This window comes from Prosopis cineraria, unplaced genomic scaffold (genome assembly GCF_029017545.1).
Source record: "Prosopis cineraria cultivar Desert tree isolate PC_DT_omini unplaced genomic scaffold, ASM2901754v1 PC5, whole genome shotgun sequence".
NCBI lineage: Eukaryota > Viridiplantae > Streptophyta > Magnoliopsida > Fabales > Fabaceae > Prosopis > Prosopis cineraria.
In genome coordinates, this window is record NW_026555336.1 from 5083544 (window position 1) to 5098418 (window position 14875).

A 14875-nucleotide genomic window follows, 5' to 3' on the forward strand; every position below is an offset into this window, starting at 1 on the left:
TTTCCCGTATTCAATTCTTCTTTCGACATGAAAAGAACGCAAAACTTTGTTTCAAGGCAGGTCATGTCAGAACCAGAGAACGAAAATTTTGAGTGGTACGTAACGAAACAGATTGCTCTGTTTCAACTTGTTCACATCAGTTCATCAGGAGCCAGGAGGGACATGATGCAACATGCTACATCCTGGCTAAGTTCTATTCTTCCTTTCACTAGTTCCTTCAAGATTGAAACATAGTTCTTTACCAAGATGGACAAATTTGTTAAGAGAAAATGATAATTAAGAACTTCATAAGATTATTAATTATAATTAGGGACTTTGAATTGTTAAAATTTTTAATAATAAATTTTGGTCCTTATTTTGAATTAAAAACATGAGTTTAAAGTAAAAAAAGACATTATTCAAATTATTATTATGGATTGAGATTATTGTTAATCTTAGTTTAAAAAATCAGGGTCAACACTTAGAAATGGAATTAACAATAGTCCCTATCTATAATGTATAATAATTTCAGCAAACCTAACCCATAACGTTTGAGATCTTAATTTTCCTAGTTGAGATTAACAATAATTTCAATCTACGATAATAATTTTAATAATGCTTGATTTTTCAAGTGATTTACCCATATATTAATAAAAAAAATTACAAATGATTGTCTTTATATTCAAAAATGATTTTATTAAATTTTCAAACTATTATCATATGTTCATAAGAATCTTTAGAAAGTTTTAAAAGTAAGTTTTAGCTTTATATTAAAAACAATCCATTTTTAAATGTGATTTCTAATTTTTTCAACTCATAATAGCAATTTTAATAGCTTGTTTTTTCTTAATTTTAAACTCATTTGCTTTTAATTTTAAGTAAGGACCATGATTCATTGTTAAAATTTTAATAATTTAGGGTCATACTGTAATCAATAGTCTTACAGGCCCTTAATTGTCATTTTCCATTAGTAAATGTCCTTTGGAACAGTTTCGTCATATCATCATCATTTTGTAAATTTAAATTGAAATAATCTATTAAATATAAATAATTTTGTTAGGCATGGGAAGTGGCGACTTGAAAATGGAGGGAAAATGACAAAAGTAACAAAAAAAATAATAATTCAAAACTCCAATATTTATGAACCTTTTTATTTATTATATATTAATTATTAAGTTTATTTTATTTTATATGAGTATTTTTATATCGAGTCCACTCACACATCAACAACAAAACAAATTCTTTCAATAAAAATGGATTCTTTTTTTTTTTTGTTGAGATATAAATAGATAATTAGGAAACTGACCAACTCATAAAGTGATCTACGACATCTAAGATGGCAAGGTTTAGAGCCAGTAACCATGGATCCAGGTTAAGGTTTTCGACCTTTTGGTTTCGCTTCAACTTCATGTTCAGGGGCGGACCTAGGTATCAAAATTTTTTTACCAAGTTACGAGGTGATTTTCTATAAGGAAAAGATTACTGCTTTGGCCCCTCAATCTTTTAAACTTTCACTTTCACCATACTTTCACTATGCATTTTTTACTCTCTAATCTCTATGCAAGTATACATTCTTTACTCTCTAGTCCTTACATTTACTTATATGTAGCTTTTTTACTTAAAGGGTAGAGAGATGAGTTTTTTTTATATCTTTTTTATAAGTTAAAGCATTAAATTTTTATTACAAATTTTTTTTCTTTATTAAATATTGAAGAGATAAAGTATATTATTAAAGTATATACATTTAATAGGGCCGAAATTGAAAAATTATTAATTTTTTAAACAAGTTAAAAATATATTAAAAATGACTTATAAATAAAATCAGAAAAGTATCTTTATAAGTAATAGTAGATAAAACTATAAATATATTATTAATTTGTTTTAAATTTTATAGTGTGAGTATTTTTTATATATTTTGCAAAGCTTTTTTTCTTGATTTTTTAAGTCTTTTATAAATAATTTGTTATCTTGTAAATTTTCTCAATTCTATTATAAAATTATTTTTAATTATTAATAAAAAATTAAATTATTTTATCTATATATAGTTTTATGTTACAAAATTATAAAATTGGCCCCCGGCCCCCAGCTTTATTAGTCTCTTTCCGCCCTATCATGTTGAAACCCTTGGGCCGAAGAAACTTGGTCTTCTTCACCCAAAAAAAAAAAAAAATAAATAAATAATAATAATAATAATAATAATAATAATAATAATAAAACTAGGCCTTGATTAGGTTTTGCTGGATTCACTCAAGGTTGGGCCAGAAGCCTTCTTTCGGTAATACGGTAAAAGCATACCCGCGGAGGTTCAGAGACCCAAAACCGAAAGCATCGAAGGAGATCAAATGAGAACAGAAAAGGCCAAGAAAAGGGTAAAGACTGACAAAGCGAAATGATGATTTGAAGGACTTTGTTCCAAGTACAGTGCTCAAATTGTCGGAGCGTGGATGGACTCAAGTCCTGTATCGACATGATTGGGGATACCATTTTCAGTTTTCACCTTTCTTATCATTACTATCCCACAAACCAGAGATTCTCTTTCTCTCTCACACACGGTACTAGCAACTCTTTGCTTAGAAATGCAACTAACTAATTCATTGACAGGAAGATGAGCGCATTGAGACGTAACCGTGCACAAACCTTAGGTTGTCCAAAAATCGCAATGGCAATGCATTAGAGTTGGGAATATGTAGTTAGTTCATACTATATGTGTCATATGTGAGTGATGGAAGCGTCAGTGTTAGAACAGTGAATTGTTTAGAAGGAAGGGAAAAAGGAAAAAGAGACAATGAGGAGAGGGTGGTCATGCAGAAACAGAAATATGCAGATTGAAGATTAGAAGGGACAATGATTACTGATTGGTGACTGGGTATGCGAGCCCATGCACTGACCACGACTAAACCTCAAAACTCACAATTCATCATCTCTCAACTTATTCACCACCTAGCTAGCCTTTTCTTTTAACAATTCCACCAACCCTCTTGCTCTCTTAACTGTCCGAATCTTGGTCTACATTAACACTGAGCCCCTGACAGATCAATTAACACCAACTTTAGAACCCAAAAGAGAGAAAAATATCAAAAGGCACAAATATGCATATATGGACACGATACACAGCTCCTTGACCATGAATGTGTTTGTAGCTAGCTAGGGTTATTGTTTGACTGTATATATGAATGCAGACACATAGAGAGAGAGAGAGAGAGAGAGAGAGAGAGAGAGAGTGGACACTGAATTCTTGGTTGTGTGATTTCTGAACATTGATATCAGTGACAGAAGAGAGAGAAGGGGATGATAAAAGGGAGGGATGTATGCTATGTGCATAGAAATATTAATAAAGAAGTAATATAAAGGGATGATAGGTAGGATAGGGGACCAATACAGGGGGGGTGGGGGTGCTGCCAAATGATCGACTTCAAGTAGCGGGTTTGTGGGCAGAGCCTATTAATATTTGTATTGCTCTTAGCTGGCGCTCTCCTGCCTACCTATGCTTCTTCATTTCTCCCTTAAAAGGGGTCTACCACTTTCTTTCTCTAACCTTTTAGGGCTTCCCCCTTTTACCTTTCTGCTTCATTCTAATCTCTACATGAGCCCGCACTCATCTGAGTCATCTCCTCTACATGAATAATCACTTTCAAATTATAGTTTTGGATGACATGCCTGCTTTCCGGTTTTTGTAATGTCAACACTTTTTATATACTTAAAGGTAATTTGGTTATCTCTCATGAATCATATATTGTTGAAGTGTGACAAGCATGAAAAAAAAAAAACAAAATCCTTTGTTTACGATGCTTTGTAGACGCGCACACGCACACTGAGATTGAGTGCTTCTTGAAAAAGTAGTCAATGATAAAAGATCATCTTCAGGCCCCCCTAGCTACCATGGGAGAGATGAGCCTCTTGTTGTTGTACCGGATGAATAGTGCAGAGTAGAGTTAGATTTGGAAGACCACCATGCCGATTCGTGTGCTTACATTGACCAAGCATGAAGCACGAAGCGATATTGTTTGATCGTACAGCAAACATGATGGTAACATATAGATCAACAAGCTTATATCCTGTATTTATGACAGATGACAGATACGTAAAGCTATCAGTGCACGCATATCTCAGATAGCCTATGTATGTACATAGCATGCTATTCTAACTCTTTTTTTTTTTAATTCTTTTTTACCTTCAACGGAACAATGCAAACCAATTATCTTCAAGCTGGGTGCTCAAGAAACTAGCGTGTAACTCTGTGTGTGTGAAGAAGGAATAAACCAACGTATACATAATCTTAAACAGTTCAGTAGGGCTTGAAGATCATTATTGAACTTCATTTCGCTTGTCTTTAATTTGGTGAAATATGGAAGACACCGGTACAAGTGCTGCATACATAGGCAAATGTCTAATTATATATATGCAAATTTGATCAAAAAGTTAATACGCAAAGCCAAAACAGCCTAGTTGATTACAAACATTACCATGTATAGATGCTTTGAATCGAACATTATTATGTAGGTTGATTCATCAGTTAATATTAACTTCTCTTTTTCTTTTCTTTTCTTTTCTTTTTTTTAATGACTTGAGTTTCTGATCTATTGAGAGGTTACGTGTGTGTAGGGAATGTTGTGAAGAAAGCGATGCATTGTGCGGTGCAGCAGCTTTTTGAAGAAGAAGCAAATATTTAAGAAAGGAAGAAGAAGAAGGCAGGCCTACCTTGGAGTAGTGCAACAAAAGGAAACAGCCCCATTAGACCACTAGTCTACAGTTTCTTTGTACTGAATCATCATCATCATCAACACCATTAAAAATCAAATCTTTTTCTTTCTTTCTTTACGCATTCTCTGCTGATTTATTAATCTTTCAATTCTTACCATTTCCTTTCAGTACGGAGATACGCTTTTATTTACTTATTTCTTCACTCCGTTCCACCGATACCGCTTACTTATCTGTCTAAGAAACACGCACACTCGAGTTATATATATATATATATATATATATTAAGATTTAATTAATTTTTTTGGCCAAATGCTCCTGCTTTTCCTTTGACCAAGATTTTGTTGGGACTTTTGTGTACTGGTGGAGAGAGAGGGGAGAGAGTGTGGAGCTACAAAGTTTACGTTGTGAAATCACTTTCAATGGTATATGTCTGTATTTACTAGGACTGGAGTAGCTTTTACCAGGTTTGAATAAAACAATCGTAAATGAGGGAGTGGCAACGAGGTGGGCCACGGACTGTGCTCCTTCCCACCGGATTGTTTTTTGTTTCGTCCCATATGTCACTCTCATTCCTGTTTTCCCGTGTGAATAATGTGTCATCCATTCAACTAATCAAGGGCTGTATGATAAGGATTGAAACTGATTCAGTATTGCTTCTATTTTCAAATATAGAATAATTTCAACCAACTTACACGGTTAAAAAAGTTAATTAATTATAATAATTATATCCAAAATTAAAATATTTGGATTAAAATGCTCTTATAATTAATGTTTACTTTTTCCTCTATTTTAATGATATTATTCATTTATGAGGGATAATTTGAAAAAGAAATATATAATTAATATTTCTTAAAATTTATAGTTTTGTTTATAATCAAAAAACAAAGAAATATAGAGTAATTTCTCTTATATTTGAAAACGGAGAATTATATAAGATAGATGACAATTTAAATTTTTCAAAAACATATATATTTTTGTTAAGAAGTGTGAAACTATCTAAGCAATGGGGGAAAAAAAAAAGCAACACAAAACCAAGTAAATTCTGTAAAGAGAAATTGGAATAAGTTTGAGGAAAGCAACACATGTTTCAGAAATGGTATATATTACCTTTCTATGTAATTTTATACTTTATGTTGATGTTGATTATTCCCGTCACACGCCCATATTAGCTTTACTTTGCCACGAAACACAAAAAAAGAAGAAAAGATTTAAAATTTCTTTCACATTAATTTATTTGTTTATAGATACATATATAGATATTGAAATATAAAAAAAAAACTCATTATATTTGTTTATATCAAAATAGGATTTTAAAACTTTGCTTTATAATTGGAACGGAGGGAGTACATCTCAATAGTTTAGCTTAAGTCAACCCTCTTGAATATTATTACTCTATTCCTCCATGCAAGTCACCTTTTAATTAAAAGAGTTCATAGTCTAATATACAAGTTATTTTGTAAGAGTTTATGGAACATTAATTACTTTTTTTTTAATAAAGATGCTTTACTGACCTATTTATTAAGGTCAAAGATGAAATCCAAATTATTTGTAGACAATTTTACTAATGCAACTAAATTTTCTTAATTACAATAAAATAATTAAAAGTGATTTATATTAAAGAGGGAGCGTAAATATTTCGATAAGATCATTAATAATTGTGTGGATAGAGCCATAGAGGAACATGGATTGTCTCCGGGATTAAATAGTAATATTTTTAAATGCACACATAATAAGCGGATTTTATGTGGAGAGGAGGATAGAACCAACATTTTAACCTTCTGTTTGAGATGAGAAGAAAATAGGGAGAGAAAAATAGGGGAAAAAAAGATAAATATATTTTCTCTCCCATGGCACACACACACACACACACACATATATATATTCAGTTTTCTCCCTCTCTATGGGAAAATTAGAGGAAAAAATAGTAGAAAAAATCTTTTTCCTCTAGTTTTCTCCCCTGCTTTTATCTCTCTTGTATTTTGTTCTCATTCCAAACAAAGTTTCTAAATTAACAGAATGACTTGGGATATGGAGCTAGCATAGATTAGCAAAGACGTACGGTTTCAAACAAAAAATTGTAAAACTTTTCCAAAAAATCACAACAACCGGAGGCTTCAGTGAGTGTGTGTGTGTGTGTGACATTCTATGATTGAACTAGAATATAGTTTTGGCATCTCATACATGATTGAGTATCTTTTCTTTTGTAAAATATAATCTTTACTACTGTTTGTTCTACAGTAAAAACAACAGTAACATTTAAAAAAAAACATCAATAACAATGAAAAAACCAATATGTCTGGAGTTTTTTTTGTAATATACTATATATCGCCCTTCCTTTAAAATTTTCAATAGGATTTGAGCATTATTTAAACAATTACTTACCCAGAGTCTTAAACATATTTACTTCATCTAAAAAATCAATTTCTATTTTAAATATTTTCTTTTGAAGTAGATATGACTTGGAAAAATAACCAAATTAATGCCCAACATAACTTTAACTACAGCATTGGGAATGATTCTCTGTTAATTCATTCAATTATATTACATACTCCCTCCCTTCCTAATTATAGGAACCTTTGGAAAACTTTCTAGAGTTTTAAAAAATGTAAAAGCAACAGATCTAATTATCAATAATTGACATCATCTGTCTAAATATCCTTAATGTAGTTGAACCCCTTACATTTTTTTTCCTAATTAATTAATGTGGGAACACCTTCATTAATAGGGGCATTCTTGTGAAAAACTAATAAATGCTATCACAATAGACAATTAGCTAAGGAAATGGTTCTTATAAAAAGAAACAACTCAAAATTTTCAGAAAGACTCTTATAATTATACACGGATAGACTATATTAATGTAAAATTAGAAAGTTAAAACGGCACATAACATGCACTTAGCAGCTGGATTTCAAAAGTTTCAATTAAGCAATAATACAATGAAGCACATGTTTTTTTTTTTTTCCTTCTTTTTTAATAATTTAACTAACTTGGCTCCAGAGGCCTATTCATAAAGTGAAATAGATACGGTCCATTTAGAAAGAGATAAAGGTATAAAAGTAAATTAGTGTAATCATGAAATATGGACATCAAACACACACACACTCTTTCGCACCACTTTCTCTCCAAATGAATCAATGCCTGATTAGAGAGGATAGAAAGCCATAATTTTTCATTTCAGATCTTTTGGTTATAGCTCTACCAGAGCTGTACTATATAATTTTTCAGCTGAGATATCCCTAATGCCTATATCTGTATAGGAATATATCATTAAAGATTTGTGATTAAAGTTTTGCAAGCAATCAAACTTGAAATATCAATTAAGGTATATGTTTCGTTTGGTTATTAAAAAGGAATGGATTAAAAAAATAAAATAAAAATAAAAATAAGATAATTAAAAAGGATAAGTAAGCATATTCATAAGGAGGAGGGATAATTTAGTTCATAAGATTAAGAATTATGATTCATAAAATTTTTTGAGAGTGTGATGATATAGTATATATTAATAAGTTTTATAATATTTATTATAAGGAAAATGATGATTTAAATCAGTTTTATCTTGGTTTTTTTAATTCATTTCATTCCATTTTTTTTTAGTAATCAAATGGAACCATAGGGATCAGACTCTCTCTTTTGAGGGAGATCTATGCAACATGATTACGCCTAGTTCAGTACTTCTTGCCCTCTTGTCCGTAAAAAAGGCTTTAATTTTAAGGACGGTTTTTTCCAATACAAGGTGAAAGCCAAACAATTTATCGTAAGTGTTTAATCAGTAGAACATACAATTCTGACTCCCAAAACAAAGACAAAATATCTACACAAGAAAAGCAAAACCGACATTTCTAGTTATTTTCATTGACAGAATGGTTGATCATTCCTTATTCCTACGGTTCAGATCATTTTGGAACAATGAAAAGTCACCAAACCATTATAGGCATTTTTCTTCGTCTTACTGATGGTGTTACTTGTGGCTTTCAATCGTTGTCCATACATATATACATTCATACACACACACACACACATATATACCCTCTCTTGCTCCACCAGGCCAGCTCAGCAGCTATAACTTGTAACATGAATTTAAATCCTTTGAAGTTTGAGGTTTGAAGGCTTATGAAGTTGTCTGAGTTAATAGAGAGATTGAGAGAGGAAATTAATTAATTACTGAGCACACAAGAAAAGAGAAAAGTGGACTTCGTACACCTTCGCTTTGTTTCACTCTCTTTCACTCCATAAATATATATATATATATATATATATAATTACAGTTAGGGCATTGGGGTGAAATACATAAACACAGTGCACACCGCAGCAAGGAAACAGATTTTCTCCTTTTAGTCTTAAATACATTATGAGAATGATTAACCTATATATATACATTTATGTATATAATTGGATTGGATATTCTAATTATTTTGATTATTGAAGAACAAGCCTTAATTTAATTCGTTATATCTTTAATCTCGTTACTGCATATTTGCAACACTGTTTTCTTTATTTATTTTTTATAATGCACTTTCGTTTGGTTTCTGCTTCTATATTGCATCACAAAATTGACAGAATTTTACACGCTTATTTTAAAGGTATATGGGGCTAAACTTAAGTCGACTTCGTTGAAAAATAAAGATGAAAGTTATATTCTCAAACTAGAAAAAACTCAAAGGTGCAATTGAATGAGAGATTTTACGTTGTTTCTATTATTAAAAAAAATAAAGTATTTACAATAAGAAGAAAGCCATCAAATATAATGCATTTTTAATAAATTATGTTCCACCACAGTTCATACATTTGTCGGGTAGAAAATATAAATTTTGTTGGGTGTGGCCTTGTTTTATCAAAAAAAAAAAAAACAGAGAGACAAATAATGAAAACAGTTAATTGACTCCCAAGAAATTTCAAGCTATTTTGTTAATATTATAATATAATGGGCACATAAGCTTAGTTAGTCAGCAAAGCATAAATTTGAATTAGATTTTCAAAAGTTACGCCAAATTTCCGAAAGAAAATAACACAAATCTGTGGGAATGCATATGAGGTTCGTTCCTTTCTTTCCTTTAGCTCTCTCTTTTCTTTCTTATTTTTTTATTTCTGAAATTCATTAAAGATCTATGAAAAGAAAATTCAAAAGATCCTAACTCTATATATTTTCCAATATCCAAACTGTAGATAAGTATATCTTTGACCCATGCACTGTTAAACACACACACACACACACACACGAATCTGAAGTCAGTTAATTTTTTGAGGAGGGCGCGCAGGGCTACTGATCGTTAATTAGTGATCTCTACTAATCACTAAAGCAAAAGGAGAATAGACTGTTCAGTTAATTAATCAATTAATTGTTAAAAAAAATGAAAACGGATAAAGAACAAGTGACTTCTCAAACAAATATTGACCTTATATGATGATCGTTGATTAAAAAAAAATTGAAGTCATTATATGTTATACCCCCTCCATTCAAAAATTTAAGATATTTTTTAAGGAATTAGATGTTATAAAAATATAAGGTATTTTTAATCTTTTGAGGTATAATTATTATTTTTTTTTAAAGTGACCCTATTGATAATGACTTTATATTTATTGTAGGGTATTTAATAGGGGTGAATATGAAAAAATAAGGTTAGTTTGAAGGTAGATAATTATTTTATTAGGATTGAGATTGATTAAAAATACTTTATATTTTTGAACAAAGACTATACAATCGGTGCTTGTGGTCTTCTCATGGAACAGTAGTTTTCACGCTCGGGTTTAAGCTCTAGAGTACGTAACTACGCAAACTAAAGTTTAGACTAATCCTTGATATTCTGAAAGCAAACAAAGTATGCAGAATCCGTTTAAAACCGAAATGCAGCATCAGATGCAGTCACTTCAAATATATATATATATATATATATCATTAGAAATATAAAATATTTATGTTCAGCCCCTAAAAAATATTCAAAAAAGATTAGAGTGAAACTCCTCAAGTGTGTAATATATAAAAAAGTCAAAACAACGTTCATAGAAATTATTACAACACATGGGATAGCATAAGCACAAAAGGTTTTTAAGAAAATTACAATGATAATCTTTTCACGTTAGCGAATAGATATTCATGTTCTTCTGGTCATTGCAGAAAAGGTCTCAAGCATTAGGAGCTAGCGTAGCTCCCTGCAACACATTTGACTGATCTAATATGCATATATATATATATATATATATATGAATTTCTCATTCCTCCACGGTGTATATGTAAGTTATGAATTAAAAGGCTAATTAATTAATTAAGCAGCTAGCATTTGCCTCCTGATCTCTGTTCTATGCTATGTAAAATACAACAAAGTTGAGATGAAAAACAGAAGTCAAAATGGGATATCTCTATATAGTTTAGATGTGAACAAGCTAAGAGGGTGTGAAGTGTGGACGCATTTGTTTTACTTTATTTAGTTACGTGTGATAGCTATATAGGAATAGCTAGAAAATAATCCCCACGGAAATGTATGACCAGACAGACATGTTTATGCGCACTCAGACATCTGAAACGAGAAAATGACACTCCACTGCAAACCTTATCATCAGTCTCTAACTCACCCCAAAAAACAGAGATAACAAAAACAAAAACGAACCCTAATTAACCTCCTTTCATCGTTATTCTTCTTTTAATGATGATAATTACCTTTGCTTTAAAATTTACATGGTGTGTGTGTCTTCTTCCTTCCTTTCCCTCTCCCCAAAACTTGCTTTCCCTCTTCCTCTCTGCACCTTTTTTGGTCACAAGAACTCACAAAAGCAGCAATCAGACACAAGCAAAATCCAATCAACCAAAGAAGAGAGAAATCGCACCAAAGATTACCCTCACAGGTTTATCACAGCTTACACATCAACAATCACTCTTTTCCACACAGCTGCAAAATAGCAGCAATCTTAATTAATAATGAGCAGACTAGTTCATATCATTCTCTCTTTTTCTCACGCACACCGTTTTTGATTTCTGCTAGGTGTTGGTGGTGTGTGCCCCAGCCGGAGCTCGAGATCAAGCTCCTCGTGCCTGTTGCCGGCAAAGGACGAGGTCGCGGTTTGTTCCACTTTGGTGGAATCACAGAAAGAAGAATTGGTGAATACTGCAGGCCGCCGCTCCACTTGAAAATCGTAGGAGGCGGAGCTAGTATTAGTTGACACCAAGTTGCTTGGTGGATAGGGCATAATGGAGAGAAGCGTGGTTGGAGATAATGATTCTCTACATGCATTCAAAGAAGAAGCAAGAGTATTAGCAGTATTACTAGTATTAGTACCAGACAAGTTTCCAATCCCGTCAGGGCTCGGCAAATGATAGAGGAAGAATCTGCCTTGATGATGATGATGAGCTGAGATGAGGTTGCTCTGAACTGAAGCAGCAGCAGATGCAGGTGGAGGTCGTTGTTGCTGGTGGTGGTGAAGTCGGGCACGGTCACGGCGGTGGACGTTCATGTGGCCGCCGAGAGCTTGGGCTGAACGGAACTCCCTTCTACAGAAAGTGCAGGTGTAGGACCTGGGAGGCCAAGTGGTGCCCATGATGCTTGTGGTGTCCTGCGCAAAGGCTCTGACCTCCCACGAGTCATCTTCTTCCTGGGGATGCCTAGGGTTCCACATGATCCAGGTGGTGGGAAGAAGAAGAAGACGAGCTAGGGTTTGGGGGAGGAGCTGGATGAGGTTGAAGAAGCAGATTGGGGTGGTGGTGGTGGAGGTGTTGGGATTGTGACAATTTTTGGATCTGGGTCATGGAGAGAAGGCCAATCTCTGCACCCATGGTACTGTTACTGACATTTAAGATAGATGAGTGATAACGGAGGAGAGCTGTTAATGTGGAAGCTAAATTGGGAGAAAATATTGATTAAATAGGGATGGGCTAAGAGGTACGTCAAGACAAATTCAAGCCCTAACACCGAGTGTATCACCCATCTTAGAATCTACTTCTTGGATCTTTGCCAAATTTTCAAACATTATAATATCTCAGCCCACCTCATCAAGAACAACAGCTTCTTTCTTTGCCTTCCTCGCCTTCATATTCTATTTTTCTCTCATTTATTGCCAATAATTTCTACATCTGCAAACGTCACTGGTCATCAAATTCAATTCTTGAGGGTTGACAAAGGAAAAGTTCTTTGTTCTTACTACACATCAAGAGTACTTCAAAGCTTGAAACCTCCAAAAGGAAAGTGAAACTCCAATTGTGCCTCTCATGACGAAGTTAATTAGAAAGATTTTGGACAAGGTGATAATAAATATAGAATTGTAGATGGTCAAACCTCCTGAGATCAAAATGATCTTTCACATAAAGGTGAGAGCTAGCTAATGTGTTAGGCTGTTCTCGTTAGCTAGTACAGTTGCATTGGTTTAAAACAGCAAGCTCTCGGGGGGACCATATTGTAATAAAATTTTGATCAGTAATCACGTTCGAGTATTTAATAGGGCTTAGAAGATGAACAAAGTGGATAGATAAACACAGTGCTAGTAAGTAGTCATGACATCTCTTCTCTTTGGGTTGCCTTGTTTTGCTCAATAAGATGATTTAGCATTGGGTCAAGCCAAGTCCAGTGCTGTATCGATCTTTCGGTTAAAGCAATCTTGGTTTACTAGCTAGCTAGGGGGCCATAGGGCTTGAATGCCTGTGCCCCAACATAGAAATACAGAGAAGAAATTAATTGATTTGAGAAAATCCAACTTGAATATGCCATTTCATTTGTCTGTCACACTGTCGCTTTCTATTATATTGTGATATATATAATGCTCTATATTTGCACCGTTTATTTAATTAACAAATCAGGCAAGAGTTTTGAATGTCGTTTTCGTTTCCTTATGGGCAGTGATGATTAGGAGTCCAGTTATATATTGCTGATCTCTACTATGTCCCTATAGATGTTTGACAGGTAACGAAAAGCTAAGGCACGAGACAGCTTCTTAAATAGTATAGACTTACAAATAAACATTTGAAACATTTACGATCACAATGCTACATTCTTTATTTAATGCTCTCTTTCGTATGTTTCTTCTTGTCGTCTTGTCCCTCTCTCTCAGAAAATATGTGAATGAGTATATTCATAAATTCTTTAAGGAAGGCACAAGTCATAGGAGTATTAGTTTATCAGAAATTAAACGCCGTTTGACCATGACTTCGAAACATATATTAATATATCTATACATCTGACTAATGAAGAAACAATGCCCAGAAAATCGACATTGCTTTCTTCGCCTACGAACAACAAAGCCAGAAAATAAAAGAAGCTATTCTTACGTTCTTGTGTGTGCCATTGTTGACGTCGCCCACAGGGTTCTTGCTTCCAGGCACCACGACATCGAAACACTTGCAAATATTTAATTAATATTACTTCACTCTGCATCTCCATTAAATAATTAATTTTACATGCTGAGATACATTTCGTTCAATTAATCAAGGGAGTTGGATATGTTTATTTTGACATTTTAAGCTCAAGTCTTGAAATATATTGTCGCATTTAAATAAAAATATTAAAGACATTTTCAAAATACTTGTAGAAGTACTAGTAATAAATGGTAATAATCGTCACATGTATAAGGATTCGGATTAATTTTAACATGATTCAAGTATAACCGTGTACAATTATATTATTCGCTCCTTTAGTCCTCATATGAGGACGGCTTAAACAATTTATATAGATTTAAAAATTTAATTAAACTGAGTTAGTAACACTTTTGAATTTTTAAAATTGTCTTCACTAAAGTCCATTAAAGTTGAGAAGTTGCTACAATTTTTTCCATTACCTTTTGCTACAAGGCATCTTTTAGGAGGATTTTGGGGTTTCATTTTATAAGTTATTTGCAGAATATTAGAAGTAATTAATGTGTTTATTCGAAAATGTATCTGACAAATAATGAGGGAAAGAAAAACTACTTGATCAATGTGACATGGTTAAAGATGATTATAATAAAGAGTCTTATAATAAAAATAAAATTAAACCGAGTTTTTTTTAATTATTATCTTTAAGTCTGGCGAGTAACGAGGTTTGAGAATGACATTACCATATCTATGGTTAAAACTTAATCATATCTTTTTCCCAAGTATATTCCTTTTTTTTTTTAGAGCAGTTCCATATTTATATATAGATACCCTTGTCTCGCTTGATTTATAATATGATAAGACTTATCATAAATGATAATATTTTTTTTTAACTAATCCTTCATGATCCTTGTAATCAAAAGCGCC

The 14875-nt window shown here is 32.6% G+C and overlaps 1 protein-coding gene across 1 annotated transcript; it reads right to left on the reverse strand.

The window, feature by feature from the left end:
• Positions 1 to 11625: 11625 nt before the first annotated feature.
• Positions 11626 to 12442, reverse strand: LOC129311492 (transcriptional regulator SUPERMAN-like). Its single transcript, XM_054953822.1, has 2 exons — positions 12360 to 12442; positions 11626 to 12307 (listed from the first exon to the last, which is right to left on the reverse strand). The coding sequence occupies exons 1-2, from the start codon at positions 12440 to 12442 to the stop codon at positions 11626 to 11628; spliced, it is 765 nt and encodes a 254-aa protein (XP_054809797.1).
• Between the last annotated feature and the right edge of the window lie 2433 nt (positions 12443 to 14875).

Coding starts and splice junctions, on each gene's coding strand:
- LOC129311492 (XM_054953822.1), bottom strand. CDS start 12,442: ATGGGTGCAGAGATTGGCCTTCTCTCCATGACCCAGATCCAAAAATTG. Junction 12,308..12,359: donor CTCCACCACCACCACCCCAA/TCTGCTTCTTCA, acceptor AGCTCGTCTTCT/TCTTCTTCCCACCACCTGGA.